The 27,029-nt window shown below is 34.6% G+C and overlaps 2 protein-coding genes and 1 non-coding gene across 4 annotated transcripts in view; 1 reads left to right on the plus strand and 2 right to left on the minus strand.

Annotated features, from left to right (window-relative positions):
• LOC122635875 (cyclin-H) overlaps positions 1-26,291 on the plus strand; it is a 66,624-nt gene extending 40,333 nt beyond the window's left edge. The window contains exons 3-9 of the mRNA XM_043826566.1: positions 24,184-24,249; positions 24,326-24,486; positions 24,738-24,962; positions 25,041-25,214; positions 25,289-25,514; positions 25,596-25,707; positions 25,772-26,291. Coding sequence (XP_043682501.1) covers positions 24,370-24,486; positions 24,738-24,962; positions 25,041-25,214; positions 25,289-25,514; positions 25,596-25,707; positions 25,772-25,916 — 999 coding nt within the window. The 5' untranslated portion in view covers positions 24,184-24,249; positions 24,326-24,369 and the 3' untranslated portion in view covers positions 25,917-26,291. The remainder of the gene's footprint in view (positions 1-24,183; positions 24,250-24,325; positions 24,487-24,737; positions 24,963-25,040; positions 25,215-25,288; positions 25,515-25,595; positions 25,708-25,771) is intronic.
• The window catches only part of LOC122635876 (homeobox protein MSH-D-like), a 7,675-nt gene continuing 6,786 nt past the window's right edge, over positions 26,141-27,029 (minus strand). For both annotated transcript variants that reach the window (XM_043826568.1, XM_043826567.1), the window contains 2 exons: positions 26,607-26,743; positions 26,141-26,506 (listed from right to left, as the gene is read on the minus strand). In XM_043826568.1, the coding sequence (XP_043682503.1) occupies positions 26,293-26,506; positions 26,607-26,743 (351 nt within the window). In that variant the 3' untranslated portion in view covers positions 26,141-26,292. The remainder of the gene's footprint in view (positions 26,507-26,606; positions 26,744-27,029) is intronic.
• On the minus strand, positions 26,785-26,857 carry Trnam-cau. The gene has a single exon. It is a non-coding gene; the product is annotated as a tRNA-Met (tRNA).

The raw sequence follows: 27,029 nt of genomic DNA on the forward strand, positions 1-27,029 counted from the left end.
ATTCTCTTATGTCTGCCATGTTACTATTAAGTTACATACTCGTATACGTGTATTCTTTCTTCTTTCTTTTTCTTTTCCTTTTTTCTTTCATTCTCTTTTTTTAAGAAGGAAGAAAAAAAGAATAGCTAAGTCTCGATCTTTTTTTTCGCTTTTGTTCGATCTAAGAACTGCAGTTAATATATAGTTATAATATATAGTTATATAGTAGTATAATTTATAATTTGTAATGATATAATTTGTATTACCAGCTTGGTTATGTAATTTTGATTCTTCTTCTCTTTTTTTTTTTTTTTTTTTTTTAATGCGAACACGATTTAACTAAATTTTAATTTTTCACCTAACATATGAAAATTTTCTTTTTGCGATACAATAACGTTCGCGTGCTAGTTTCGTTAATCCGTATTATCTCGATCGTTTTTGATTGATCCAGTTTGAATTACCCATAATCGGGAAGAACATTCTAATAACTTATTTAAATTTTCCCTCATTCGAAATCCAGAGCGTCATGGCGCTCGGTGCGTCAAAAAGATTACGGTAACGTGCGGTGGGAAGTCGTAACAATAGTAATTTGCCGTAATAGCTCATCCGCATAGTAGAAACACTTCTTCGTGTAATGCTCGTGTGGGCGCACAGTAGTTGGAGAACGTTAGAATTTGCGCGACATAACACGAAGATGCGTTCGAGTTTTCTAAGATACTATAGTGCTACGAACTCGCCTAATCTGTCATTGACCCTTTCGAAACGATTGTACACAGTTTTTCTATTTTTTTTTTTTTTCTTGTAAAAATATCATTTTTCGATCTGAGAAAAAAAGGATTTCTATGATTGTAATTCTTCTTTAGTTTATTTCTTTTCTTTTTCTTCCTTGTTTTTGCTTTTTAATCGAATTTTTCGAACGATATGAACGATGATATTCGTGTACCATTCGTGAAATTAAATCTATCGAAAAGTAGAAATTTTGTAAATAGAAAGTATAGAGAGGAATCGAAAAGGGATAGGAAAAGTGTTATATATCGATGAGGAGGATTCGAAGGACTTGATCCTGACCACCATGGTGGATTACTCTCGATCGTAAAGTAACCGAGGCGCAGAAACTCGACGAAACGTGCAATTGAAGCGTCGAGCGAGCGTGATTACCGTCATCAACGAAGTTCAAATACCGGTGTAAACGCTTCGCACTTTCGACTCGCTTGGATATGCGATTGTACGAGATCGTGAGCGGCTAACACACTTTGATCAGAAATTTGCATTGCCAGGAATCGAATGTGATCGATTTAACGAAATATATTCGAATATGGGAACGTTATTTAAACAATTTTATTTCGTATACTTTTGCGTGTTTATTTCTTTTTCATTTTTTTTTTTTTTTATATGGATTTTTAAAGAAAAAATTTGACGGAAAATAAAAAAAAAGAGAATAGAAAAAAGAAATAATAAAACGGTATAATAATTCATGTAACGTTTCATTCCTCTTTATCTCTTGAGTTCGTAGAGTAAACACTTTAACTGTCAACGTACGGTTATTGTTGTTGTTGTTTGAGAGTGCGCTAAGTCATTCGATTTAATACGAACCACTTACGTTGAAGTAATGGCGAAGGTGATCGCGTACGCGGACGATACGCGCGCATATCGCGTTTTGCGGTCACGCAAAACGAGTCTCCTTCGTCTGAAACGTTTCGTTAGATAGAAATTTTTAAGTTGATTTATTGAAATAGAAATTTACATTTTATAGTTAAACGTAAATTATTATCAATCTGTCTAAATAAATGTATATACGCATAAACGTATATTTCAATTTTAATTTTATCAAATAAAATAAAAAGAAAATGAAAAATAAATAAAAGAAGTAATAAACTTCTCATTTACATAATGTAATATCGTTATAATGATCATTTATGTGGCCGAGAGATATGTAAAAGCTACATTTCGCGCTATTAAATTTAAAAAAAAAATAATCGATCGAGATCGAGTTGCGATACATCCTACGCCATCTTCACTGCTATCGCGAAAGTCAAGTTGCTTGAATGCTAAAGAATGTAATGTGGTGACCTCTGTCGACGTTCTCTTGAACCCTTTTACCCGCAAGTACATTATTCAAATTCTTTCGTACGATCTCTTTAATATAACATTTTAGAATGCAAATATTCTATTTTATTCATTACATAATCACGATACAACGAATGACTTATTAAATTTATTAGATATAACGTAATAATAGAATCTACCAAATGGAAATTATTATTTGTTTTTTTTTAATATTTGTACGCGCTTAAAAAGTAAAATTTTGTTCTACATACACAATTGTTTCGTTTCTAAAATGCGTCTATTAAATTATAAAAAGGTGCGAAAGGATAAAAAATTTAATGGATCATCGTGATGATCTATTATGGACCAGTTATTGATATCGATATATACTTGAACTGTCAATTATTCCATTCACAAACTACTCGCCATCTCTTTTACTCCAATTTTCACGCTCTCGCTTTCTTTGAGACGATTCACACGGAGCGCGCAATTAACGTCCGTAAGCTGCTTAATAATATAACGGTCAATTTGCTACGATTAGCCGGTCGGTAATGATAGCTCCCAGAGATAATTTATTGTTAATTATTCCCCGTACGCGTATAATCCGTGAGCGTCCATCAGGGCGTCGACAACTAAATTGACAACTAATTGAAATATTGCTCGTGCCCATAATCAGAGGACAGAGCAAAGGAGAAAAAAAGAAAGAGTGTGAGAGAGAGAGAGAGAGAGAGAGAGAGAGAGAGAAAGAGCGAATAAAAAATAAAAAAAAATAAAAATACACAAATTTTCTAGCGTTGATAGGATAATGATCTTTCCTCCTTTTATTTTCTTTTCACCTTTTTTTTTTTTTTAATCCTTTTCTTTTTTCCTGCTTCACTTATCTCGTTCGACATTTCTTTTTCTACTTTTATTTCAATCTAATTCGATCATCGGTACTCACCTCATGTCGAATTGAAATTAGCAATCGTATGTACCTTAAAAACGTAATCACTTATATTAGATTTTACCATGGGTCAGTTTTCTTGTAATTTTTTTTTTCTTTTTGTTTCTTTTTTTTTACAATAAATTCGAGCAAACATAATCACGGCTTTTTCCAAATTGTCTTACTTTCTTAACAAATCCTTTGGAAGATTTTTTACTATTTTAATATTTAACCGGTCATCATCAATCGGCTCACTCGTGTCGGATTAACGTAAGATAAGCAATCGTACCTTTAAATCTAATCCCTTGAAATTATATTTAACGATCGTTACTTTCCATGTCGAACAAATTGCTTTATTATTCAGTGAGATCAAGATAGTCTATTACACGTGTAATACGTAGACACATTGTACGTTTTCTCGACAAGAGACGAGTTTCTTTTGGTCGTTCGCTAACAAGCTTCGGGATAAACGTAGTACAAATTATGAAAGTTAATTAGATGGACGATATTTATATATAAAAAAAAAGAAGAAACGACAAAAAAAATTCGGAGTAGAAGAAGGAGGAGGAGGAGGAGGAAGAAAAAAAGAAGAAAAAAGAAAAAAGAGAAAAGAAAGAAAGAAAGAAAGAAATATCTTAGGGGAAAGTAAGGAGAAGACATTTTCACAAAGATTTCTTTAGCTTGTTCGATGTACTCTATCTTCGTAGCTGTCTCGAAAAGTGGTTGACCTTGAATCCATTTCTCCCTCTCTCTCTCTCTCTCTCTCTCTCTCTCTCTCTCTCTCTCTCTCTTTGTAGACCCTAGCATCACGTTGTGGAACGGATCGACGTTGTTGCAGGCGAAAAGTAGAAAAAAAGAAAAAGAAAAAGTAAAAAAAGGAAAAAGAAAAAAAAACAAAAAGAAAAAAGAAAAGGAAAAAAAGTATCTGGCATTACACGAGGCGAGCATAAAGTTTCCTTGAATTATCGCGTGGCTTGGCATGCCTCGAGAGAGAGTCTTACGTGTTCGGGGAAGCAATGCTCCTGCTGGTACGGCCGCGAGATGGCCGGAGCCGTCGATCTAAACCTATACTTACCGTCACTGAGATAATCTAGCCCTGGCCTAGCCCACCGTAATCCGCGTGCTGGCGAAGGGGAAGCCGCAAACTCGTGCCGAGCGACCTCGCCTTACTCCTTTTAAGTCAAATGTATTGAGAACATGATGATTTCTATCCGTTCTATAAAATCTCTTAAATATAATTATCTAAATATAAATATTCAGTTCAAAAATTGTTTTCATTGATCATCGGAATAATAGAACTTGTCTGCAAGAAAGAGAAAAGAGACAGTAATTGCGATTGATATGTCATTTTGTTATTCGTATCATTTAAAATTCTTATCGCAAAGAGAAAAATTGTCGAATTAGTTTTTGGAATAATTTATGTTTGTCTGACGACGAGAGGGACATTTTTTTTATAATAAATTTTCATCAATAATAATTACAAGTTCTATTATATACATATATATATATATATAATATGTCAGATAATAGGGAAATTTTGTTAAATAAATGGCCATGAATTATCCATATTTTAATTCATCATTTAAAATTAATGAGAATCACAAATATTGTTCAACATTTGAATGTAATGAAATGTTATATAAAAAGTTACCATTAATAATCAATCGTACGTTGAATTAAATTTCTTTAAAACGATTTGAAAAGAACCATTGTAAAATACTTTAAGAAGTAAATGATATTTATAAGACACCCTATATGAACTCGTCAGTAAGCCACATGAATTCTCGACTCGTGGGTGGTGTGGTATCCCATGGGTGAGGACGTGGTACGACCAATGGGATTCGAACGTGGGTGGTTGTCGGGCCCTCGCTTTTCTCAACGACTCCTCTCTACCTTCTACCTTCGCGTGGGTGTACTTTAACACGGGCCGCAGCGTGAGCTATCTTTCAAAATGGTGGTCGGCATGCCCCTTTCGAGATTCACTCGTATAGGTTGAATGCAACGTGAACTTGAACCGCCATTGCTCGAACATCTCTTAAACCTTAAGTCAAAACTAATACTGTCAGTGTGAAATTTGAAAAGCAAATTTTACAAATAATATCCCTATGTAATTTTTCATAAATGTAATTTATAAACAAATTTTAAACCTTTCAAAAATAACGCTTGTTTGTCTCTTACATCATTTGGGAAATATTAACAATTTTTTATATGAAGTAACACAATTAAATTTATCATGATTTTGAACGAAATTAAACTTAAAAAATACAAAAATGCATATATATACATATGAACAAATGTTGCATTCAAACCGTTATTTACAATAATACACAAAGAATGTAGTAATTTAAAACGAATAAAAAGTATTTAACATAAATAACATAGGATTGTAGGAAAAAAAAAAAAGGAGAAAAAAAAGAGAAGAAACTTTTAACATTTTCTCGACGAACGATTATCATTAATCGACATTCGCGACAAGATCCGTGATCTTTATCTTTATATTTATCATTAGTTGATCGAAAGATCGACATAAGGTAAATCGCTAGCGTAATTAAACAAGATGATCCGTGACTAGCATGACTGCGTGACTATCATCGCGTAACGAAACGTTTTCCCAATGCTATGGACGCAAAAAGTTGGCATAAATTTTTCTCGAATTTTAATTACTATTAATATACACGCCTGACCACGTAATCCTAAGTAGAGAAAACTCGATATATACATGTGTATGTTTGTGTATGTGTATATATAAATAGGTGTATATATATATATATATATATATATATATATATATATATGTGTAGACCGACGCGTATAATGGGCGTGCCGAGATTAAAGTAGGATTACCGTTGTTCCGGGTTCGTGTTTAAAATTTTTTTTCTTTTCTTTTTTCTCTTTTTTCTTCTTTTTTCTTTTCTTATTTTTATTTCTCTCTCTTTCTCTTTCTCTTTTTTTTTTTTTTTTTTATTAAGGGAACTAACGGTGATAGAGTTATGGTTGGGATGAGATAAGAAAACGTTAATTTTTTTCTCGTAGTAATCTATCTTTATTTAATTGTTTTTAATATAATGATTATTTATATTCAATTACATTGTACGATATTACAAAATCGTCGTGATAAAAATTTGGATGATTTCATTTGGTCGAAGAAATCTTGTCGAAACGATATCTGTAAAAAAGAAAAGAAAAAAAAACAAAAGGAAAAAAGAAGAAAAGGGAAGTAAACAAATCAATACAATTATTGTATTACAACATGATAAAACATTAAATACCTATATCTTATTATTTAAAATTACATTATATAATCTTGAGAGATTGTTAAGAAAAACTATTGATGAGTTCATCTGATCGACCAAGCCCTATTCATATCTGTAAAAAAGCAAACATAATTATTGCATTACATAATCTTTATTACGTGTTTCAAGACAATCCTAATTAATAAGGATACACGTTGATCTTTCTCACAATTATCTAACTTTATTTGATTAAATACGTAACAACTTGCTGTTTTATTTGAAAAAAAAAAAAAAACAAGGAAAAAAGATAATATTTAACCAAAATTTTTTATTAGTCCATTTGGTTAATATCTTTCGAAAACAAACAAAATAATTGTATTACGCAATGTGAATATTACACGAGAATAATAATTGAAATAAAATGAAAGAACGTTTGTGGGATTTTAGTTAAGAATTTTCGCACGGTCGATTCTTCCGAAGAAAAAGGACTATGCAGACATTTTGTATTCGCTGAGAGATTAGAATCTTTCTGTGGAGGCTCGTGACTACCGGCACTATCGTTGAAACGTCCTGTAGAAATGGCTCCTAACACCTCGACGTTCCCATGGCAAAGTCTTCGCCATGTAAGTCGGTTCCTTGGAAACAATTATGTCCCGTGAGTTATAATAACGTACCGTTCATCTACGATCGTATATATAGTAGTATGTATATATCTATCTGTATATATATATATGTATGTATGTATTTATATATACGTGCCTTCTTCTATATTACGTACATACATACATATGTATGTATATATATATATATGTATGTATATATGTATGTATCTATGTATGTATCTATGTATGTATGTATATGTATACGAATGTATGTGTATATATAGCTAGACCTGCTTTTATCGCGAGCACGTTGCGCGAAATGCTCGCCAGGAAGACGGATAGCCTCGTAAATCTATTGGCAGAATGCATTCTCTTGCGTTTTTCGATTCAATCCTTTTTTTTTCTACTCTTCTCTAAATTCCCTTCCTCCATGATTTATTACCTAACTCCAAATTCCTCCAAAGACGAACCCATAAGATATCTACCAAGAATTTATTTCTTAATTAAATCAGAGATAGATAGATAATATAAAAAATTTATCGAGATCGAAACGACAAAATTAGAAGACCTTTTAATTGACTAAAGGGATGAATTTTAATCGAATGGTATAAAACAATGTTGATTTATCGACTAACTTGGAAGTTGTTAAAAGAATGCTTCGAATTTTTCTTTTTCTTTTTTTTTTTTTCTTCGTGATTAAATCAGATATGACAAAACTGAAAAGATCTCGATTGACCTTAGATATAAATTTTTACTGAATAATAGAAAACAATAGAATCGTATAATTCCGATGATGTCACTTTTGTAACAGCACTAATCAATCATAAAACATGATCATTGACTATCATTTTCGTATTGCATAATATCGACTCGTAATTCTCGTATAGATCATGCGAGAAATATGTACTAACTAGCAATCGTAATGATTCGTATTGCATCATTAATGCGTTTGCTACAACGAATTATAATAATAATCTATATAGTAACGTTATTTAATATCACACGAAAGACTAGTAATTTTTCACGATAATTATTATGGCAATAATCGAGAACGTTTATGGCGTATCGTCTTGAAACATGCAATATTCATATTCATTGCTTGCTACCGTTCGAAAGAAAAAAAATAACAAGACAAAGGAAAAAAGAAAGAAAGAAGGAAAGAAAAAAAAACAACTGTCTTTCTCTTCTTCCTTTAGCTTTTATCCTGTCGATGTATAATACGACACTCGGTATTCGACCAGAGACAACCACCACGACTGCTCGTAACAAACGGAGCCATTGGTGTATTATTGCAGTAATGGCGCCTACCGACTGTCAAGAATAATAAACTCGCTTTGAGACCCTTTCTACCTTCTACCGAGAATGACAAAATTGATAGAATTTCGTGCTCTCTCTCTCTCTCTCTCTCTCTCTCTCCCTCTTTCTCTTTTTCTTTCTCTTTCTCTCTTTCTTTCTCTCTTTCTCTTTCTCTCGAATGATACACCTGTCACTTACAGCACGTCATTCGAACGTAAAGTCTCGCATGACTCGAATCATTTTCGAAGGAAACCATTTTGCCACTCGTGCCGCCATTTCTTCTTTTGTTACGAACAGAAACTTATGCTCTCTCACTTTTTATATTGGATCTCGTATATACAATACAAATTATCATGGGTTATCTTTAAGAAGTAAAGTAGTGTATAAAATTGCATAGTATTTTTGTTCGTTGTGTCAAGTTTACGCGTATAGAGAAGTTCTTTTTTTTTCTTCTCTTAAAGAAAGCGTCATGACGTTTTACAAAAGTACTAAGTACTTACTTAGTTCCATCATCAAATTTTTTATGGTTTATCTTTATCAATAAAAAACTGTCAGGAAGTTTCATAATATTACATTTCGTAGGTTTATAAAACAAACGAATTAACTATGATGATGTTAACTCGATTTTTACAAAAGACTTTTTGCATTAAGCTTTATCACGATGAATGATTCGATTGGAAAATTCATGAATAAAGAAAAAACACAGAAAGAAAGTAATCTTGTGGTTATTTTTTTTTTTTTTTTGGTGTAACAAAATACGATGAATAAGTCTTTTTAATATTTTACTTATGGTTGCTAAGTTTACGAAGAGAAAAATTATATCGGTTAAAAAAAGAGAAAGAGAGGAGAGAGCGAAAGAGAGAAAGAAAAAGAGAGAGAGAAAAAGAAGAAGAAGAAGAAGAAGCCCATATACCACGTGCCCCTGAGTTCTCCTTGCTCGGCTTCGGTAATAAGCCAATAAATCAGATTGTACCTGGCGGTACAATTACGTCTTGTAGCTGAAACTCGCAGAACCCAACCCTTCTCGTAAATATTGCCCTCCGTGCTATCTTCTTCTTCCGCAGCCTCCGCTCTTTCTTTCTGTCTTTCTTTCTTTCTTTCTTTCTTCCTTCCTTCCTTCCTTTCTTTCTTTCTTTCTTTATTTTTTTCTTTCATCTTTCTTTTTTGCTTTCATCGTCTTCTTTTTTCTTTGCTGCTCTCACGACCCTGGATCACAAGAAAGAATTCCTCTTGTACCCCACGTGTTGTTGGGAGAAGGAGAGAGAGAGGGAAAGAAAGAAGGAGTGAGGGAAACAGAGGGAGAGGAACAAGGGGGAGGGTAACGCCAATGGACCTCTTTCTCTTTCTTCTTTCCACTTTGTACTGAACGTTTCTCTGTGTAGCATCTTTCTTTTTTCTTTTTTTTTTTAATTCTCTTTCTTCGAGAGCTAGTCCAAACCATGGGAACCAAAGAGTGAGAATCTCTTCTGTTCTGTTCGTCTTTAGGGACTTTAATTGCTATCACGCGAGAGACTTACTAATTCGCTAGTGTCAGTCTCTTTGAAAACACGATTGTAGAAAAAATATATGAACTCGATTTCGATTCTCGATCACTTTATAGGAAGTCTATTTAATTGTTAAAGAATTTAACGTAACGTCTTTATATATTATATATATATTCTTTTTCCTACTATCTCGAGTAAGTTATCAAAATTATGCTGGTATTACGTAGCATCGTGACGTTTATTACCTTTCAAGTAATAACCTTGTCATTTAAACAAGTCAATAATGTATCTTTGTTAAGAGGATTTAATACATAGATGCATAGGTGTAATATTTATTTATTATATCCTAATTTGGATATAATTCGTTCCAAGTAGCACGGTTAAAAGTGTATAAAAATTGTGATATTTTTATTGAATGTTGTTGTTGTCGTTGTTGTATTTACTCATTCATTTAAGTGTAATTTATCGAGGTAAATAGATATTTGATTTCTAAGAAAAGGATAAAAATCGAAAATTTTCTTAGTGGGATTTAAAATAGCTAAGTTTCTTTCTCGTTGGCGTGCCTAACAGAGGTAAAACTCGCTAACGGGGAGAACCCGTAGAAGGAACTTCAGCCTCGGGATATAAATCTTTCGCCGACAGATGCGCCGCCCTCGACGTTCACCATCGACCAACCAACCGACCAGAATTTCCGACGGTAACGCCCTGAAAAACCAGACTCGCCTCGAATGCCCATTGCATTTGCATGTCATTTCAAAAGCGATTACACACCCGTCCTTTAGGCCAACTCTTGCGTATTATGATCTTTCTTTTATTTCATTCGATTTGCAATATATGTTTTATTTGCCCAAAGTTTTTCTTTTTTTTTTTTCTTCCTTCTTTCTTAAAGAAATTCTGAATGAAACACCGTGCGTAATTCTATATTATTTTAGTTAAATAATTATTATTTATTATTATTATTATTATTGAATATGATTCGATTGTATATATTAGTTACATATTTCGAAAAACAAGTTCAGAAAATTATTGATTTTATATGATGTAAATAACAATCGATCGTTTGCAGAATTATTATTTTATACGTGGTAAAAGTAAATAATCAGTTGTATTGTCATAAAATTGATTACTTTGAGTTTCTATTGAAAATGATTTAATAATATTGGCCAAACAATTAGTTTATATTTAATGGATATTTTTAAAATACTATTGTATTAAATAATTGAAACGAACATTCGAAATATCTTGACTTTGCTATCTTTGAAAAATTGCATGTCAGTCTACTTGCGTTTAATTTGCGTGTGTATGTAACGTCGGGTATGTAGCGTGCGTGTATCTACGCACTTTTTGTGACTGTATGAGCACGCGTGTCCGACGGCGCGAAACTTCATTAGAAATGCAAGTGTAACGTGGGCAGAGTACTTACGACCGCAGGGAATTCACGAATCACGCGACGTTGCGCTAGTCTCTTTATTTTACTTTCCCCTCTTTATTTTACTTTCCTTAGATTAATATGTACCTACTTGCTAATTCCGGGGATGTCTTTCCCGTTTGTTTATGTCAATTAAGAAGAAAATTAAACGTTTCAATTAATCGATCAAACTGATTCCTCCATCTAATTTAATACGATTTTCGTACTAATTATATACTAATACTAAAAATAATTAGAAAAAAAGAAAGGAGAAAGAAAAAATGGAACGTTTCGTTTAATCGATCGTCTCGTTTTTGCCTTCTATAGTTCATTCTATTTTTTATACCAATTAATCGAAGCTAATTTATTATCACATTTCGTTCGATAACAACGGTTCTTGATCTTTCGGCAATATTTTAAGTAGGTACCTACTACTGATATCGTTGGATGAAGGAAGGAACGAATGAATATTCAAAAGGAGAACGAGCTCGATCACTCTTTATCTTCAGACGGCTTTAACTTACGATACGTGTCTGCATTTTCATTATGCTGCTATAACACCGAAGCTTCCTATCATAATTCTCTTTTACCATGATACTAACGAGTATAGATACACCTACCTATCTATCTATCTATAATATGAATTTTTTAAATAATAGTATTTAAAAGTAAATTATTAAACATTTTCCAATTGGATAATTGATTCGTTTTAATATCGAATATTTAATATCGTTCAGGTACATTAATTAAATTTTGTTGACTTCAGTTACTTACTTTGTAAAGGTCTTAGGTAAATTTTCGTGCACGACTTGCACGAAGGTACTCTAAAGGGCTTAAGGTCCAGTATTGGACCCACGGAGGTCGTGCATCACAACAGTCTGGCAGGATAATAACCCCTTCTTCGAGGAGTCTTATTGCCGGACCATGAGCCAAGTGATTGATAGGCACCGAACTATAGTGCCAGGACACCATAATATTTCGAAAGATTCACACTGAGTTAAAAAGTATCGGTTCATTCGTCAATCTTCTTTCTCACGTGAGAAATTTATTCTAACTTTTTGTATCGTGTATATGTAACAAAATAAGAAAGTACTTAAATAGAAAAGTAATTCCAAGAAATTTCATCCCTTTTAAATGTATAATTTTTTTATTAATGTATTATTTTTTAGTTTATTTAAAATTAATATTATATATAATATTATACTAATTATTTTTCTTATACACCGGTTGAGCCCAAAGTTTTTAGATTTGTAGCGTTACGATATAGAAAAAAAATTAATTTAAACAGTCTCGATAAAGTGTAATTAATTCTTTTAAAATCACCTAGTGAGTTTTTATTGGCTTATATATTTTTTGTTTTTGTATACTTCAATATTATTTAATATATTTAATAGTAGCTATGTAATATATATATATATTTTTTAATAGTATAATAAAACGTGTATTTCGATAAGAAATACTTTCTGAAAGTTGGTTGACAAACGTTTATGATGACAATGTCAATGTTAAAGTCTCCATTAGAAAGGCTTTAATATCTTGATATTTCTTGAAGAATATATACCTTGCAGGAGGTTATAATAGTCAAAAGGTAGACATCGGTTGGTCATCCGATGGCCTGTTTCCCTCGAAACACCAGGTGGAAGCATACGGTATATACCGTGTTCTCTCTTCGCATATCATTACGAAAATTGTATTCAAAAGGTGTAACGCTTGAATCGATCGGGCCACTGTTACCTCTATAGGTATAGGTAGCGCCTAAGTGAAATTCGTATTGGAGGAGACTACGTCTGCCTCACGTGATTGAAGGCTCGCGAAATGTTAGCTTCCAGCGTAACACATGGTTCGCGCCTAAAAAAAAAAAAAAAAAAAAAAAAAAAACAAAGAAAAAGAAAGAAAAGAAAGAAAGAGCAAAAAAGAAAAAGAAAAATGAAAAGAGAAGAAGGAAGTGGTAACTGGTAATCTTGGTAACTCTCTACGTGTTCAGAGTATACGACGTCTGCCTTGTAATTCAAATTCGATGCGTACGAAGAGAAGAAGGAAAGCCAATTTTATCAACAAAAAAAAAAGGAGAAAAAACAATGATACAATATTTCGCGAAAGAAAACTTCAGAAATTTTTTTTTTTAATTAACTTCGATGAATATTTTAAAAGGAAAATAAAAAGAAAGAATCGAATGTCCATATAAACATTGCTGTGAAAAAATTTGTCGGTTTTTTTTTTTTTTTTTTTTAAATATTTTCTCGTCGAAACGATTAAGGATAAGATTCGAGAAATCTTCCAAGTTGATCTACGATCGCGTCGGCGTTAATATTCGAGGCGTCGCGTCGGCACGTGTATCAGTTCTAACGGTGGGTGTACCAGTGTCTAAGACTATGAGCTACCGTCGCCGGAAACCATTCTTCCAGCAACCACCCTCGCGGTACCCTTTCCGGTATAAAGACTGTAAATCTTTCTTAGCACGCCAACACTGGCCGTAGTACTCGAAACTGGCCTATTTTCATCGGCACGGCGATCTTGGTGAAAGGTTAGCAAGATAGTAGTCTCTATCGAGCCCTCGAATCATATGAAAATTCGAATTGCAAAGAGAGTAGGTAAGCTATACTGTCATTATTCGAAGGGGTCAGTATAATTTTGATAACTTTGTTTTCATTGGTCAAGAGAAGTATTGTTAAGGAAATTTCATAAATTTATAAACACACACAAACATAAATATTGATCTAACATAGTCCTAAGTCGAACATTGTTTCAGAATATTTTTTTTTTTTTGATCATCAAAGAAGAAAAGTATCGCTATCTGATGTCAATGAAAACGAAGATAAATTATAATCTTGACTATTTTCTCTTCAATTTAGAAAATAATCGTCCAACAAATTATCAAAAAATATATTAAAATATTTATCGAATTTATTTCTACATGCAAGATATATGTAGACCTTTAACTTAAAAAAGAAAAAATATTCAACCAACTTTCCATCCTGTTTTTTTCGACGATTAGATACAAGGTATCCGATCTGTGGTCAGTAAAATAGTTATGTGGCTTTTGTAAGTCGATCCGGACGGTTATATGCCTTGCGGTAAAACGAAAGGGCCCTATAGGACGAAAACGTTCGAATCGATCCGTCGGCAGACGCCACATAATAGATCGACCATACATACATACATACATATATATATATATATATATATATATATATACCTACTCTATTCTATTTTCTCTTTCTTTAAAACTTTCTCTGAAAGAACACAGTAGAATATACGTGCTTTCTGTCTCTGGGCAAAAGTTCGCGAGGATCGAGCCCCGTGGAGACGATTCGAGGATCGCGTTGCCTCGTGGTGGCTGTTGGGCCCTCGAGGGGTACCGAAAACCTAACCTCAAAACGCAAGCGGATAATTGGAGATAATGCTGGGGTTGCCGAGGCACCGTAATTGCACGAGGCCGGGCCCTTTCGAAGCATCCATCCTTTTCTACGCTACCTCCCCCCTCATCCCACTTCACCCCACCTCACCTCAACCCACCTCATCCCATCTCACCTCACCTCACCTCACCTCACCACACCATACCTCACCTCACCTCACGTCACCTCACCTCACCTCACCTCACCTCACCTCACCTCATCCACCCTCTTTCCTCCCTACACTATCCTCTTCCTCATGCTCTCTCCTCGACTACACTCGATGAGGCTAGCTGTCGGTTCGTCCTGCTACGTCCGTCTGTCGACCGCTTTCGCAGAACCCCCGATAGTACCTACCTAATTCGTCGGTTTGTTTCGTGCGGTGCCGTGTTATTACGCGGGTCCTGCGTAGACGGAGCTACGTAAGGCCCCATCGGCTTCTCCATGAGCATTCTCCTCAGAGCCCTGTTCTTCATAAGACCAGTTAGCCCTTAGGCCTTTTACCCTATCTCTCTGTCTCTCTCTCTCTCTCTCTCTCTCTCTCTCTCTCTCTCTTTTTTCTTTTCTTCTCGTTGAAGTCAAAACAAAAAAAAAAGAAAGAAAAAAGAAAAGACAAATGATCTGCTTTCGTGGACATTCGTGGACTCGATCGTGCGACTGATTTCGTACTAATGGCGTTAGACTTTTTTTCAAGGAAAAAGAAAATTAGCTTAGATCTTTTTTCGAATAAAAGGAACAGACGAACTTGGAAGTTCGTGGAAGAAAAGAAAACAGAATTAGAAAAAGGAAATAAATGTTTCTGATAATCATTGACTCGATTAAACCTAGCTACGTAATTTTAACTATCGTCTATCGTCTATCGTCTATCGTTTAGCGTACACTACCTTTAATTAAATACTTCATCGATGAATTCTATCTTTTCAGAGTAATAAGATAGATGACAATGTTATCCGTATCTCGATTAACTATCTACGTATCGAGATTGTTCATCGGAAGATTATCAAAATGTTTTTTCTTTTTCCTCTTTTTATCTCGAACCGTCTCCAGAATTTTTCTCTTGCGGTTATTTATACCGTAAATATATCACATATAACAACCATAAATTATGTTGTCCCCTTTGGTTGAAGTTTGATAGAAGTACTCAATCTACTTGCATGAAACAGGGTTGTATATTATACTCTTCTACTTGATTCTCACTGGTCTTATTTAACTTTTTATCTTTTGCGGAAAGATGAAGGATAAAAATGAAAATGATATTATTATCATTACTTACGTCTTATTTTTATATCGGAAATTAATAAAAATGAATTATGTATGCTGGTTTAATTGCTCTGACAAAAGTTCTTACGAAGATGGAGTAATGAAAAGAAAAATTAAAAAAGGATAATAATAATAATAATAACAATAATAATAATAATATAAAAGAATAAAAAAGAAGAAGGTGTCCTCGCGAAGAAACCGTCGCGGAGGTTTCAGCCTCTCGGCATCTTCTAAGCAGGCAACGTTACAAATTAGCAGATAATCAATTAGCTCGAACTTCCGGCGTGCTTGAGCAAACAAATGACAGAACACAACGTGCGGCTCGTAAAATTTTTGGTAATTAAAGGCCGCTGAAGGTGAAGGGCGGAGTTTTCAGAGGCAACCTCCTCGATTCTTCTCATTCCTTGCTGGACAACATCCGTCCTCTTCGTCGTAGGTGAAGTTCAGAAAAACAGACGGCAAACTTTTAATTTCACCGAAAGCGACAAAACCTAATGTAAATCTGCATATAGATGGGATCTCTTTCGTGTAATAGAGACGTGTAGTAGGAACGAATTACATTTAATCCCAATGATATTCCCTTTTTAATCTGATCGACTTTTTACGCTTGACCGTATCAAAGATTTTAATTTTGACGAGACGATTGAATATTAAAGATTTTATCGTATTGATAGAGAGAAAGAGAAAAGAAGAAAAAAGAAAAGAGAAATCACAGTTTAGTATTAAAAACTCAAACGAAATGATTTCGATCTAACCGTCGGCAGGATCAGAAGCAAAAGTTTCGATAACTTCGATTAATGACTGGTAGAAATTTCTCTGATCGATGGCGCCAGAATCCGTGGAACTCGGTCTCGAAGGAGGACACAGATCGGCGGATTCTCGGGCTATCATTATCCACATCTGCCACGACCACGACGTTCGGTCGAGATACAGAGAGAGGAGGCTGTAATTAGGGCCTTTAAAATGGCGTATATTCCGTCATTCTTACGTCTTTGTTTCCGTAGCCGCGGGTTCATCGTATCGTCGTTAGTGTTTCTTCTATTTCTTCTTTTTCTCTCTTTTTTTTTTTTTCTTTTTTATTAGATACCATGGCATGATTTCAGGGTGTGTGTCTGTTTGGATCCTAGTTCATAGAACACGTGAGAGATCAAATTCTCATATACCAGTTCTTATTTTACGGAAAAATAATGCTATAATTTTCTTTTTTTTTTTTCTTTCTTTTATTTTCTTCAGAACATCCTTGGTTTTAGGATATGTCTATAGAATTTTTATTCTCGTGATATATTGAATCTCTTATGAGACATCGAATTGTGATATATTATTCTTCATTTTAAGGAAAATGGCAATATGATCCTCCTTGTCTTAATGTTTCAGAACATACTCTTTTTCAGAACACCGACGTGATTTTAAAGTAACGTTTTGGATTCTTGCTCGTAGAATTGGTATATATTATTCTTCGTTTTCAAGAAAAGATAAACCAAATCCTTGATAATTGACTCGTTCCTTAGAATTTAATCTTGTTTTACAAAAAAAAATTGCTAAGACGATAATTTCGAAGTTTCTATATAAATATTCGCTCGTAGGATACATTTGATTTCAGAGAGATAAAAATTATCTCGCTTTAAGGAAAATAGGCAAAAAGAAAAAAAATAGATAAATAAACAAAAAGAGAAATTATTTTCTCGTTGAATCGTTTCTTTAAATTTATCCGAGGTAACTGATTGCATTCAAGTTTTCTTCGCCGACGGAAGGAGAGTTTCGTTGAAGAACAGGAGTTAGTTCGATAACTAGGAGGATCTTATCTCTTGAGCTCCCAGTTTCGAGGCTTCTACTACCTTAGGGTTTTTAAAAGGTACACCCTCGAGGTAAGATCATGCTTTGAGGGCGCCGCATCGCGCCAACCACGCCTCCTCCACCGTTATTTACCTCCGTCCTTTTCGCCCTTGCATTTTTATTGCCTCTATCTTTTCCTTTTTCGACGTAGGTCCTCGAAGCCCGGGAGCGATAGATACCTACCTTCGGCATCAATAACGACTCCGGGTATCTAGACTATCCTACCATCTTTACGGAGAAACCACTTTTCCATCTACTATCATATCTCTCCAAGTACTTAGTTAGGTAGTTTTCTTTTAGCTACTCTCTTTGCGTCGCTTCTTTCTTTTTTTAACCTTCTTGTTTAATCTTGTCCGTTTTTTACATTTTTGTTTTCTCTAATCTTTCTTCTCCCCTGTTTTTTTCCACTTGTGTATATACAAATGATATAATAAAATAATATGAGGGTTAGTAGTTATCTTTGATACAAATGGAACCATCCACTTTGGCGTCATGCAAATAACCATAATAAAAAAAGGAAAAAAAAAGAAATAAGAAAGAAAAGGAAAAAAGAAAGGGGTGCAGCCAACGTGCTAGAGAGATGTTTATCTCGGGAGATACGTTGAATATTTATAAGTAATGAATTTCACCTCTGAGACTAGATATTTTATCGTATTTAATTGATACTGCTTGAATGCTTTATAATATAGATATGATAAATTAAAAATATTATAGCTATTGCTATCCATCCATCTACATATATATATGTGTGTGTGTATATGTATATATCTTATATATATACGCATACACATATATACACATATATAGATATATTCTTTAATATGTTTTTTATTTTTCTTTTTCCAACTTTTTTTTTGAGAGGAAAAATTTCTCTCTCCAATATTTTCCTCTCATGTAAATCGATAACCGTTAGAAAGAACTATCGTGAAAGCAATAATTTTCTACTTTAGATAATGATCTTTTATATAGTAGCCAAGATTTTAATAATAATTTAACAAATCGTCGTCTTTGATATCTTCAATATAAATCCCCCACGCCGTTAAACGATCCTATTATTTTTAATTCTCGCAAACAGGTTTTCTGTTGAATAACTTAAAGGTATTATCGAGTTACACTGTTAACTACAGGTAGCAACGACCTAATGATGAACGTTAGAATGTCTGTCTTATCAGACTTGCTAGACCAACGTTTAAGTGCCAACGTGTTGCATATTCGCTTATAGACGAGTATAAGTGTTTGTGGAGTGACATCATTAATTTGTTCGTCTCGTGACAAGTCTCGATATATAAAATTAAATATGAGAAATTAATATAATATTAAATAGGTAGATAAGATTATGTATATTGTCCACACATATATATATGTAGGTATATATGTATATAACCAAATACTCACTCTCATCATTGAGTTTCTCGCAAAGATATTACCGTATACTCATCTGTATAGAGTATACGTTCCCCAAAATGGCGACCGCAAACTCTTTGAAATCACGATTTTCGATTCACAGAACTTTCACTTCTAGCATTGTCACACTTTATATATATAAATTCAAATAAAACACCTAAACTTAATCGATAAAAGGTTTATAACCTCTGATTCGATCAAATTCAACGAGAGTGATATGTCCAAGGTTACCAAAATGGCGTCAGAGTGGCAAGTTATCCATCATTCGAATCAGAACGATCGATCCGCGGTAGTATCATTGATTCTCATTGATTAAAAGAAGAAAATCAAAATCTGAGTTAGCTAAGAACGAAAGACGCAGGAGAACGGACAGGTGTAACGCGTAGCGGCAGTAGACACCAACTGATCTCACATAACAACGGCCGATAAAATTGTTGCGTTTCCACCAAAAATTATCCTCTTTTTTCCCTCGCGGTATAAAAAGTACAAAATTGTGGTAATTTAGCCCCCACCGCGATGGCCGGCAAGGCTCCGCTCATTGCCCACGGGGAGAAGAGAGGCCAGAGCATAAGAGGGATGGGAGAGTGAGAGAGGAGAAAAGGTAGGGGAGGAGGTGAAGGAGGATGGCGAAGCTCGCGAGATTGCGAGATGGAAAGAGAGGGAAGAGCTATTTGCCCGTGACTACGAACCGCACTAACGATTATAGACATGAGACGATTATAGTTTGATATATAGTAGGTAGGTATGTAAGTACATACCTGTTCACGTAAACAGTGATGCTCTTCTCTCTTTTACCTTTTAGCTTTCTATCTCTTTTCAATTCGTGTTTAAAGGAAATAACGATGGAGATAGGGGTAGGGAGGAAACGCGCGCAACGTATATATCTCTCGTACATGACGCATCGCGACGAGCAACTCGCGATTTTCAGAAATGGAATCCCGATTTGAAGATTAAAAAGACGGAAGAAAAATGTCGGAGAAGAGTTTATGAAGGCGCGTCTACACTACCGAGAGATCTTTTTTATTCGAAACATTTTTCGTAACGAAAAAATAATTTTGACGAAACACTGGCGATATCACAACGAGCACGGTTACTCCTGTCTCGTGGCGCTACTCGTGTGAACTCGGCCGGTGCTTAAGCCACCGAGAAGGGGCATACTATGAAATTAGTATAATCACGATCAAAATTACTCGTGCCGGTCCGTGCTGAACCACCAACCGCCGCTCAAATAGCCCGCTCCGCCGTCGCCAATCGGAGCTCTTCGGCCGGCGGCCATCTTGCGCGAACTTGTGTGCGCCCGAGCAGCCAGGAATTACCGCAAAAGTGGATAATCTTGACTTTTCTTCGAGGTGTGTAACATAGAACGAGTTATTCGTGAACCATCGAGTTATTTTTTCGAATAAACGAACTGTCGAGATTTTCTTTATATAAATACGATCGATTATTTTCGTCGTTCTTTCTCGTTATAACGTTAATCAAAAGTTAACTTGAAATAATATCATTTTCACGTGTGTACGCACCTTTAACGTATTCACCCCGGCAAGACATACATCATGAAAAGATGAATCCTCTCAGTTACGTTCCGTTACGTTACGTTACGTTACGCGTCGAATGGGCCGTTGATTATAGTTCGTTAATTATCGCTGTCCGCGGTCAGCCAAAATTAGAGGATTCAGAAGGTCACAACTCTCGTTCTCGCGAATTAAGTCGAGCTAATAACGAAAGAGAAGAGAGCAATGAAAGAATATTCTTTGAGGCAATGAGAAATAAGCTCGGACTTTTACGCGTAAAATACATCATATACACAGAAGGAAGGTAGTTAGTATCTTTGTGTATGGTAGAACTGTGTGATCATGATAATCTATCGGAATCCTTCGTGAAAGATCACGGCGGACGTAGTACATCTACTACTTTCTTAATGACTCAACGAACGGATAATAAACCTTCATGCATAATGCAGTCACCATAGTTTCTCTCTTTCTCTCTCTTTCTCTTGCATTTTATATCAATTTGAAAATTATCTTACCATACTCCATCCTCATATATTATTCAATAAAAATATTATTTCTTTATTTCCTTTTCTTATTTTTTTTTCTTTCATTTTTTCTTTCCTTCCTTGCTTTTTTTCTCTTTATTCATTCTCAAGAAGACCTCGGGAATATGATAATAGATGAAATAAAAGGGTGAAGCGAAAGGAGACAGATTCTGAAAGTGCATAAAAAAAAAAAAGAAAGGAGAGAAAAAGAAAGAAAACGAGGGAGGGAAAAATCAGTAGCATAAAAATACAGCTCGGCAAATTCTTCTCCCGTTTTTCACCCCGGGCACGAATAAGAATTAGGAACGAGTCGCGAATGGATCGCGAAAAAGGATCGCTAAAGAATCGGGCCTCACCGATTTGGAGTATACTCTTACCTCGAGGCGACTTTAAACTTGCTGCAGTGGGTCTAGCCACTGCTATCTCTTTCTCTTTCTTTTTCCTGGTCTGTCTCTCTCTCTCTCTCTCTATCTCCTTCTCTGTCCCTCTCTGTCTCTGTCCTCTGTAATTATACCCATGTATACGAACCCACTTCGTTGCTGTCTCTTTCTTCCATCTCTACTTTCCTCCGTACTAGTCTTCTTCTTCTTCTTTTCTGTCTCTCTCTCTCTCTCTCTCTTCTTTCTCTCTCTCTTCTTTCTCTCTCTCTCTTCTTTCTCTCTCACTCTGTCTACTTGCTGATCCTTCTCTTCGTTTATGCCCCTGGCTAACTTTGCACCCGAACTTCTTCAGACTCTCTCTCTCTCTCTCTCTCTCTCTTTCTCTCTTTCTCTCTTTCTCTCTTTCTCTTTCTTTCTTTTCTTTTTCTTCCTTGCTTTTTCTTCTTTTTTCCTTTTTTTCTTCTTTCATTTTTCTACCTTTGTCTTTCTTCCATATCGATTGTAGGGACTCGTGATTTTAAAATCGTTTCAGTGATTTATCAAATAACATGAGATCATCGAAGCATCAAAACTGGTAGCAAAACTAGATAGAAATGATATCTACAGGATCATCCAAAAGTTTCTAGATGATTTGAAAAATTAATTTAGTTTTTATCGAATCCTTTCATCTTGGTCAATATAATTAGAGATACGACATCGATTTTCGATCCCTTTACATTAATTAAAATATTCTTTTAATTCGCTTACTCGTTGTTGTTGTTGTTTTCTCTCTCTTTTTCTTTTTTCTTGTTCTCTTTTTTTTTTCCTTTCCTTTTTGCATGAAGAAGAAAAGGCATAAATTGATTTGCATATAGGTAGATATATATGTATATGCAAGTACAATAAGGAAACAGAAAAGGTCCTGACATATGAGGAGAATAGGCCACGTGACGTTTCGACCACGGAAGGGTTTGCGTGCGACCAGAAAAGCAGTCAAGCCAAAGCCCGAGGAGTGTTAAAATCAGGCGTGATACCGCTTTTTGCGGGTTAACCAACGACGATACCACCATGGTATGGTAACGGTAACATGCGATATGTACTAGGTCACGTACTTACGTACATTTCATGGAATTACTTCAACCGATAGATTGGCTAACTTGAAAGAGGAATGTTACTGGTTATAAACTCTTGGATAAAATTCATTGAAGAAAAGTCATTTTGTTTTTCTTCGTATGAATAAAAAATGACATACCTAGATAGGATCTCTCTCTCTCTCTCTCTCTCTCTCTCTCTCTCTCTCTCTCTCCTTTCTTTTGCTTTCTCGTTAGAAAGGGCAAGATCATTTGTCAGTTTTTAACATGTCACGAATATGGCGGCGTGTACAACGTGGCTAAAAGTTAGAATATCTGTTCTATCGAAGTAAGGGTAATTTGTCAGTGTAGAGAAGAGGGTTGAATTCCTAGAGGAAAGTCACTCTTGATTACGGCGTAGCAGAACCAAGTTGGATATAACACGGCGAAAGTAATCCACTTTATTCCGTCACACCTCGGGTAGCCAAAGTTAAGCATTGATTTTGCATTAGGACGAGGCGAGTAAACCATTTGACTTCCTCCTTTTCTTACGGCAAACGCGATTATTGGAAAACGTTCGTGTAGAAGTAGATATACCTATAAGAGAACTCCTAGCTCGCATACGTGCGTGTCTCCCGGATAAAAGGGAAAGGGTGGTGGAACACGCGAACTTTGGAGGGTGCCGGTAACCGCAATGTTAGATTAATGGCGGATGTACTTCACTTTCGGGGATAGCCGTATCTTTCCTTCCTTTCTTGGATTTCGGCGGAAGCGAAACCGCTAGGGTTTCGTACATTTACGTACTACCTATATATGCATATATGTCTATACCTGTATTCTAATTTGCCTAACAAATTATCGCGTTGTTACTAGGAAATGAAGGAAAAAAAGAAAGAGAGAGAGAGAGAGAGAGAGAGAGAGAGAGAAATATATAATACCATAATAGTTGATTTTAAAATAGTAGAGAAAAATTGGGAAAAAGAACAAATAAATTATATCGATCGAATTATAGAATATCTTTAGTTTATCCGATGTTACTTATAGTTACGATTGTACCGATATTAGGATAGAAATAATACAAGTAAAGTGAATGTTGGTAAGAGATCGTCCATCGAAAAAGATACTTTATCTGACGATGTAAGATCGAAAGATCGATGGAATCGATATTATTCAAAGTCTTGGATATGACGATGGAGGACAACGACGAGGAGCAATCGTGTAACGTAAAGGCAACGTAAACTAGCCTGCAATAAAAAATGAGGAAGAGTTATGGCTGAGGTCTGTACTCTTAAAAGAGAGGCGAACGAGCGAGCGGCAGCTCGAACGGCCGACGATAGCCTCGGGGCAAGAAACGAGGTGGAGAAGCAAAACGGGTAGATCCCAAGTCTCGATCGTGATAAGATGCAGCGGCGTTGTCGGTTGACAAAGGGTCGTTGGAACGCCCCTTCAGATCGGACGTGCAACCGCTTGGGGGAGGCGTCCATATTAAAATCGGTTCTGCCTCACTCCACCATCTCCCTGTCGCCGATCTTGTTTATTACCGTTGTGTGTAGGCGGCTAGTTTGCCAGAAAACATCGCGTTCGTTATTCCTTCCAAATTTCTCAAATCGTTTCTTCGCTTCCTTTATTCTTAATTTTAAATGTTGGATAAAATTATTCCAAAATAAAATATTTATTCGTAATAAAATTTTATTACAGTTTGAATTTCATAAAGGATAAATAAAGAAATTGTATTTTTAGAAATGTTTGGAATTATTTAATCCAAGTTTGATACAATGTTTTTATTAATTTATATTAATTTTATTTAAAATTTAATTTAATTTAATTATGATTTAAATTGATGTATATTTTGTAATGTAGGTGTCGTTCGTACCGACGTGTCTGCGCATGATACAACAAGCTATGCTGCCCTCTAGATAGCAATTGGTAAAGTACTTTCATTACGACGCACGTGCAACACCTGTCGGCTGTCGAATTAATCATAAGTTTATATTTTTGTTAGATTTAATTAGAATTTATTCTTCATTCTGGCGTCTACGTATAGAAATGTTTCCTCAAAGCTCGCAAAATAGATTTTGGATGTTTAGAGACGAGAATGAATTAACGGCGTTAAGAGAGAAGACGAATGCTGATTTCATCGAAAAACATGGTGCCAATATGTCTGTAAGTTCTTTTAACGTATAAAAAAATCGTATTATAGTAATTAAGGTTAAGCGAATTAAATAATCTTCCGTTGTAACTTCGTCGTAAAATAATAACCTTAACGATATTCGATGGACTGTTAGGTTATGTTTACGTTTAACTCTATCGATAATACAGCACCTTACACTTAGATAATAATTTTACTATTAGTATCTATTTCCTATTTTCTTAAATGCATAGAACATCCTGTATATTTTCATATTACTACAAAGCCACAAGAAAGAGAGGCACATTTTCTCTCCGACAACGAAGAGCGTACACTTCTCAGATTTTATGAATTACAATTACGTGATTTCTGTCGTCGTTTTACTCCTCCAATGCCTAGAGCTACTGTTGCTACTGCTCTACATTACTTCAAGAGATTTTATTTAAGGAACAGTGTAATGGATTATCATCCAAAAGAGATATTAGTCACATGCGTATATTTAGCTTGTAAAGTAATTATCTTATTATATTCTAATAACATTAGGATTATAAAACTATTGTAGCATAATATAATGAAATCATTTTCACAGGTTGAAGAATTTAATGTTTCAATATCTCAATTTGTTGCAAATATTAAAGGGGATAGAGAAAAAGCATCAGATATTATTCTTAACAACGAATTGTTACTTATGCAACAACTGAATTATAATTTAACTATTCACAATCCATTTAGACCTGTGGAAGGATTAATGATTGATATTAAGGTGTATTACTTATATATCACTAACTATCTTTTTTTAGAGATTTGTATATTAATGCATTATGTTCGAACTTTTAGACACGGTATACTTCGTTAGAAAATCCAGAGAAATTGAGGCCACATATAGATGAATTTCTAGAAAGAGTTTTCTTAACAGATAGTGTTTTACTTTATGCTCCAAGTCAAGTTGCTTTGGCTGCAACTTTACATGCAGCATCCAGAGCTTCTGCAAACTTAGACAATTATGTAACAGATATATTATTTCCAAGTGAACAATTAGGAGGCATAATTGAAGCAGTTAGAAGTAAGTGATATAATAATTGTCTGATTTAACATTTCATTGATTAATTTAACAAAACAATTTAATAATGTATCAATATTATAGAAATAAGATCAATGGCTAAATGCGTAGAACCACCATCGCGCGATGTTGTAAGAGCTATAGAAAAGAAATTGGACAAATGTAGAAATCAGGAAAATAATCCTGACAGTGAGATGTGAGTAATTATTCTAAATTCTTTGACATCTTATAATGTCTCACAAAAAATAACTTCTTTCTAGATATAAACAAAGGATGCAAGAAATGTTGGACGAAGAAGACCTACAAGATAATGAAAAATATGCTAAGATCATACAAGATCAAGCAGCTCACGATGAAAAGACTTTAGGTGTTAATAAAATGTTATCATCGCCATCTGCAGTTTGAGAAAAATTTTCGTTTAGATATTTATCATGGTCTCATTCACGAAATAATTTATTATCCCAATTTAATTCCGTACATATAAAAGAATTTTCGTTATTTTTTATTCTTTTTTTTTTTTCTACGAAATTCACTCATTCAAGAATTTATTGGAAATTTTTTGTCGTTCGAATTCATAATAATGATTAGGAAAAAAATTCGGTAGATACCAAAATATATGTACTCCAATGTAATTAGAATATTATTTATTTTGTACGTATATTAAGTATCCTTATTATAAATGCAATTATATAAAAAGATAACAGCGAGATATCAATGTTCGAACGAGCAATTTCTGTACACGTATTGCACCTCTCGTCAATATAATAATTAACGAATTAACTTAAGGTTCTTGATGCCTAAAATCTAATCTCTGTGTAAGATGATGGGTAGGATGACTTAAAGGTACATTATGAAAAATAGGGGATTGTTGTCCGGTTGGCAAATTACTAGGTAATGGTTGTACGATTGGCAAAGCGGGTGGTAAAGGTAATGGTGTCAAATGTTGCGGGAAAAATGTAGCACCCGGTTGAGATTGCGTTGGATAATTGAAGAACCTGTAAAAAACAAAAAAAAAAAAGAAGAAGAAGAAAAAAGAAAATATTCTCCATTGTGATACTTATTGTCAGAAAAATTTATTTACTTGATTCAATTTACCATAAACGATCTCCAACAAAAATTGGCCTTGGTGCAGGTATACCCAAACTCGAGTAATATTGTTGAGCCAATAATTCGACGTCGTTGGTATATTTTCTTTTCCACTTGGTCCGTCTATTTTGAAACCAAATTTTAATCTGTAAATCAAAAAAGAATACTTAAGGATAAAAAAAGAACTTGCCCCGGGTGAGGATCGAACTCACGACCTTAAGATTATGAGACTTACGCGCTGCCTACTGCGCTACCGAGGCACTTGAAGAGCTTTCAACAAGTAGAAAATGTCATTGCGATCAATGAAAACCTACTAGCTAATAGTAAAGACTTAGAAAATCTTTCTTTATCCTTCTATCGGGGTGGTAACAAAAAAAGAATTGCCCCGGGTGAGGATCGAACTCACGACCTTAAGATTATGAGACTTACGCG

The sequence above is a fragment of the Vespula pensylvanica genome, chromosome 19 (genome assembly GCF_014466175.1).
Source record: "Vespula pensylvanica isolate Volc-1 chromosome 19, ASM1446617v1, whole genome shotgun sequence".
NCBI lineage: Eukaryota > Metazoa > Arthropoda > Insecta > Hymenoptera > Vespidae > Vespula > Vespula pensylvanica.